The 6,000-nt window shown below is 44.3% G+C and overlaps 1 protein-coding gene across 3 annotated transcripts in view; it reads right to left on the bottom strand.

Moving 5' to 3' along the window:
* Positions 1 to 3,437: 3,437 nt before the first annotated feature.
* IL2RA (interleukin 2 receptor subunit alpha) overlaps positions 3,438 to 6,000 on the bottom strand; it is a 32,740-nt gene continuing 30,177 nt past the window's right edge. For all 3 annotated transcript variants that reach the window (XM_030573705.1, XM_030573868.1, XM_030573785.1), the window contains one exon: positions 3,438 to 4,691. In XM_030573705.1, coding sequence (XP_030429565.1) covers positions 4,571 to 4,691 — 121 coding nt within the window. In that variant the 3' untranslated portion in view covers positions 3,438 to 4,570. The remainder of the gene's footprint in view (positions 4,692 to 6,000) is intronic.

Raw genomic sequence — 6,000 nt, 5'->3', positions numbered from 1 at the left:
CTTTCATAAAAATGATGACACCATCACAATTACTTCATCCCCACCGATGATTCCATGGGTCAGGGGATCAACTTGGCGACATGGGCCTAGAAGAATTTTTAAGTCTGCCCCTGCCATTTAGCGGGTGTGGAGACACTGCTGCTGTTGGACACTGGAGCATGATCTGACTCATAAAATATACCACACGCCATAGATATTTTGCCTATTTTGCCTTGCGGCCAGTGCAGTCCACGCTATCTGGATATGGCAATGCAAAAATCACTTTGCTGGTCAAGATAGATCTCTACGTGACATATCATCAACAAGAAGTGGGAGTGGTCCCGTTTTAATGTAAAACATTCTGGGGTCAACCTTCTCAGACTGGATCTATTCCAGACACTAAGCTCTGAAGTATTAGACTTGCAGAATACAGAAATTCACCTTGTGGGGAACAATCGGAGAGACATATTCCCCAACGTCTCCTCTGGTCTTGGCTGTTGCCGTAGCTATAAGCATCATCCATGGGTGGTTTCACTGGCCACTCCAATTATACAACCATGCCACAGACCTCAAACAACATAGTACATCAGCTCCCACGCTGGCATACTTTGCCTTATGCCTTATGAGATCCTACTTTTGTCACATGTGATGCCTTACTTGTGGCTCCTGGTGCTGTGGTCTCTCAGATCCACCAGGGGGTGAAACACCCAGTGGCATTCACCTCCCAAGTGCTCTTCTCAGCTGAGCAGAAATAGTCGGCAGGGGAGCAGGAGGCCCTAGCATGCATATAGACATGTGAAAGGTGGCATCATTATTTGTATGGCTTCACTTTCACCTTACACATTGAAGAACTGGGTGTTAAACACACTGTTAATGCCATCCAGGTAGACTCGCAGAATACAGAAATAGATGGGCTGATCGCCTACATCAGTACAATTTCTCAGTACAATACTATCTGGGTAAACTCAATCAGGTGGTTGATCATCTGTCCTGGGCTTTACCCGACAAACCCACAGAAAGAGGGGTTATGAGCCAGGAAAGGGCTAATAATGCCTTCACTGGTCTCTCTCTCTCTCATCACTCCCAAATCATTGTTAGAGGCACTGCCCAAGGATGTGGTGTTACAAGAAGGTCTCAAACATGTTCGTCAGGGTTGGCCAAAAACTGTTTCAGATTATTTGGGGGCTTATTTTCATGCGAGACAAGAATTGTCACCATGGACTGATCGTGGTCTACTTCGGGCGCCCAGGTGATAGTACCAGAGGCCATGTGGGGAGAAGTGCTGGCGCACTGTCCACAAAGGGCCCCGTGGAGTGGTATGTATGAAGCAGAGGTGTTGCACAGTGGTATGGTGGCCAGGAATTGGTAGTCACATTGAAGAGTTGGTCAGAAATTGTGAACAATGGTTACTTATTGGTAAATTTTATAAGCCAACCAGTGTCCCCATGATTCCTACCCTGCCACCACCTGGGCAGTGGCACTCAATCAGTCCTTGTTCTCACAGGGAACCTGCACAACACCTTCAAAAGTCAAATCTGGCAGCTTACTTGGGAACCCGCTCTTCTGGCCTTCACACTCAGGCAACGTCTATACTACACAGCTTTTAGCGACACGGCTGTGTTGCTACAGCTCTGCAGTTAAAAGTTGCGCTGCGTAGCTGCTGTTTGTCGGCTCTTCTACTGGCAAAAATATCCCACCCCCAACGAGCAGCTTGTGTGTTGTCCTCAAGAGAGCACTCCTGCCAACAAAGTGCTGTTCACACTGGTGCTTGTTGCCAGCAAAACTTTTGTCTTTCAATTTCCAGTGTAAACATAGCCACAGCTAGACCCCAAAAATCATGATCTCTGGTTTTATGTCTCATTACACCAATCTGTAACTTACTAACCCTCTTTTGTCCTATGACTTCAGAGGTGTCAACTGCCAACTTCAACTTGAATGGTCTCTTGCAACATGTGTTAACTCCTTATGCTTAACAGTCTGTTCCACATTGTATTTAGCTTTGACACTGATTACCTTTCCCAGACCTGAGGCAGAACTCACTGTGTAACTCGAAAGCTTGTCTCTTTCAGTGTTAAGAGGTACACTTTCAAGAAACAAAGAAATAACAGGACATGAGAGGGAACTCATAAGCCAGCCAGACAGCAGGAGAGTGGACAAGCTTCAAGGCAGTTGGGACATATAACAGTGCAGTTATTTCTTGGGGAAATTATCTAGAATTCTCCATAATAATGTGCACCTTAGGACAGATGAAGGATTGTTTTCTCCAGTGAGCTTTTCAGAGCAGGAGAGCTCACTGAACCAGCTGTGCAGAGCAGGACCAACTGCCTGCCAGCATATATATGACAGAAACATCTGCAATATATAATGAAAATATTAGGGAGCTGCAAGCAATAAGTAGCTATAGGGTCAGATAATTTAGGAACAAGGCAGTGTATTGCAGTGGTTGTCAAACTTTTGTACTGGTGACCCCTTTCACACAGCAAGCCTCTGAGTGCAACCCCTCTTATAAATTAAAAACATTTAAATATGTTTAACACTATTATAAACACTGGATGCAAAGCGGGTTTTGGGGTACAGACTGATAGCTCACGACCCCCCATATAATAACCTCATGACCCCCTGAGGGATCCTGATCCCCAGTTTGAGAACCCAATCTGCCAGGCCTTGGCACCCTTGCAGCAGCTGAAGGGTGTGAACAATCTACCCTATAACATAAATATAGATCTTCTTCCTTTCCCACCCAAAACAATAGCATCTAAAGGTAAAATGTTGTACAAGCATTCTATAATGCACTGAGATTAGATAATCAGCTGCCCACCTTAACAAAGCCATTCATATAATAAGCTACTTCTATCCCAACAGGATTCAGTGTCAACCATGTAAAGTAGAACTATCAAGAATACCGAGCAAGAAAAAAAAAATGAAAAGAATTAACAAGCCAGTGGTGCAGAATATAAGGCTGAGCCAGGATGCTGTAGTTCCCATTCTTGGAATCACCCCGAGAGTCTAATAGTCTACAATAGTATAAAACGAGCAGTTATGGGAAGGTAGATAAATATTCAAATGCACTTGCAGTTCATACAATCCCATAAATAAATGTACATGTCAAATATCAGTTTGTGTATTCCAAAGTCATACTTCATTCTGCTCCTGTATACCAGGGTCCTGAGTACTTTGGCAGAATGAGCTGTCAAATACTTTTTGATACGCTGTACAGAAGTGGTGCCCAAACTGTTCCTGTTGCATCCCCCTTACCAGTAATGGAATCTATCTGCTTCCCACATTCATTACTGCACAGTTGGCTCAGCAGAGCTGCTTGGTCTGAAGGTGGAGCTGGGGGCTGAACTGGGGATGGGGGAGCAGTTGGGACTAGCAGCAGAGCTGGCATGGGGGCAGAGAGGGAATGAGGGCAGAGCTGGGCTGGGGGTGGAGTGGAGCTGGGGCTTGACCTGGGGGAGGAGCAGGAGGCAGAGTGGGGCTGGAGCTGGTTGGGGGCAGAGCAGGGGGTGGAGTGGAGCTGGGGCCAGAGCTGGAACTGGACTTGGGTCAGAGTGGGGTTGGATGGCACTCCCTCCTTGCCCCCTGCGGGGGCTAGTTCGGGACTTGACACATGCCCCCTCCACAATGTTCCTCTGCACCCACGTAGGGCGGTGCACCCCACAGTTTGGGGAGCACTGCTCTACAGACAAGGCCAACACCCTTCCTTCCTTTATGCTAAACAATGTACTAGCCTGCTCTGATCAATGGGATAGTCTGAAATATAAGGGTAGAGGGGATGGATGAAGATGGATGTGTGGTCAGTATGTGCAAAGTGAAACTTCTGGTTCACAGTGAAAGGAGGAAGAGGATATGATGAGCTTTTCATCTCACATGAAAAGAGTGATTGGGGTTTACTGGGTTTTCCTCCCACAAAGTAGAAGAGGGAGTGTGCGAGAAAGGTGTCATTTCTGGGCAATGTGTGGAAAATAAGATAGGCTGTGATCTCTTGAGCGTAACAGTCAGAGATGGGATGGGGAGAGTCAGATATGTAGCTTTTACAGGAAGAGTAAGCATCATGATATTGGTGTCTCTGTCTAATAATGGCCACATAGTCTGGTTAGGCCTGTGGACCACATGTGCTGGCTGGTAGTTAGTGAGAGTTTATAGCCCATATTGGAAATACATATGATATAAGAGAGGAAGGTGAAGAGCATTTCTGGTAAACACTTTCAGGTTAGGCAGGGATACAGGGGCAGATTGAAGGCTATTTCTAGAATATCCAATGTGATATTTTACACGATCCTTTTAAAAAAGAGATTATATAAGCTATGAATATATTTGAATATGTATTTACTTGCTCTTAACTAGTGATTTCCATACTTTGAGTTGTTTAGGTTTTTAACTCTAATGTTCTTCAAGATACATCCATAGTAGCAACTTGAAATGAACGTGAAAGAAGTTCTTTGTCTGTTAATAACAATACAGCCCATATTCCATGTGCTATATGTCTTTTCCTAGCACTAAGAGCTCAGATATCTTGGCTCTAGGCAGGAACCAGTCTTTGCCAGTGCAATCCAACTTGAGCATTAAAGTGAAACATCTGCTACTTCCTTCACATATTAGATTTTAGTCTGTGAGCTTCCTCCTCACTCTCCATTGCCGCTCTTGCTGCTGTTACTAGAACTGACTTTGTCTTTTCAATCTTGACCTCTTCTGTCAAACTCTTCCGTCTCCTATAAAGACAGTAAAATCACAGCCTTTGGTTGGAATGCAGCACATATCTGAAAGTTCTTTGGTAGAGGACAGAAGGGAGTGGGTATTGCAGCCATCTGTTAGCAAACAAAACCTTGGAGCCCAGGTGCACCATTCATTTAAAATAAGCAATTACGTTTTTAAAAACTGAAACAAATATTTTAAGCTTAAACTGGAAATTGATCAGAAGTGGCTGGAGCAAAGTGCCTTCTGTGTAAGAGCTTGCTTAGTAAACAGGCCCGGCTGCTGTTTCTGAATGGTTTGATGGGGCCAGCCCTATGTTAGGCACAAGGCAATAATGATGAAAAAGGCACTGAGAACCGCTGAGATCCTCCCTTGGAAAGGAAAGAGCACAGCCTGCGTGCCAAATACAGATGATAAGAAACACAACTGACAATAACTGATTCCATCATCTTATAAGCATCATCTCAGTCTTATCTGGATTGAGACTTTTTTGCTAACTTTCATCCAGTTCTCGAAATGGGTCATCTTGATTATCACTACAAAAGTCATTTTTCAAATTTGTTAGTCTCTAAGGTGCCCCAAGGACTCCTGTTCTTTTTATAGACAGATGCTGCACCATTCCTCCAAGTGATAGAAGTGATAGAAATATGGAGCTGGGGACTGAAGATACCACAGCCCATGCATCCTCACTATCCACTCCCAACAGCTCTATATACATCCCAATTTGGTGGGCTGTGGTAGACCCCTGCCATGATATTGCCCCTATTTTTTGCCCTTGTATCTCCACCCTGAGGCTCTCAAATGGTCTTTGAACTGGGGCACCTGGCATTGGCCAATGTCAGAAGACAGGACACTGGGCTAGATGGATCTTTCACCTGGCACAATATGACCATTCTTATGTTCTTATTGCCTCTCATCTCCTTCTGGACCTCAGAACAAGTGTATACAATACATTCTTGATGTACAGTGCAGCGCCTCCTCACATTTTTCTCTGAACCTTGATTCACATTTTTTTAGGTTTTCTTTGTAACCCTCATCCTGTGTCCGAAACCTCTTTCCCCCCAGATAGTTGAAATCCCCCAGTATTATTGAGTTTATATTTTTATAGTTTCTCTAATCTCCCTGGGCATTTCACAGTCACCATCACCATCCTGGTCAGCAAGTCGGTAATATACTCCTAGTGCTATATTCTTATTATTCAAGCATGGAATGTCTATCCATAGAGATTCTATGGTACAGTTTGATTCATTTAAGATTTTTACTATATTTGACTCTATACTTTCTTTCACATATAGTGCCCAGGAATGCTGGAACAATTTGTATAGA

Source organism: Gopherus evgoodei, chromosome 1 (genome assembly GCF_007399415.2).
Source record: "Gopherus evgoodei ecotype Sinaloan lineage chromosome 1, rGopEvg1_v1.p, whole genome shotgun sequence".
Taxonomy (NCBI): Eukaryota; Metazoa; Chordata; order Testudines; family Testudinidae; genus Gopherus; species Gopherus evgoodei.
Note: the sequence above shows the minus strand (reverse complement) of the source record. Positions and strands in the feature narration are given on the sequence as shown.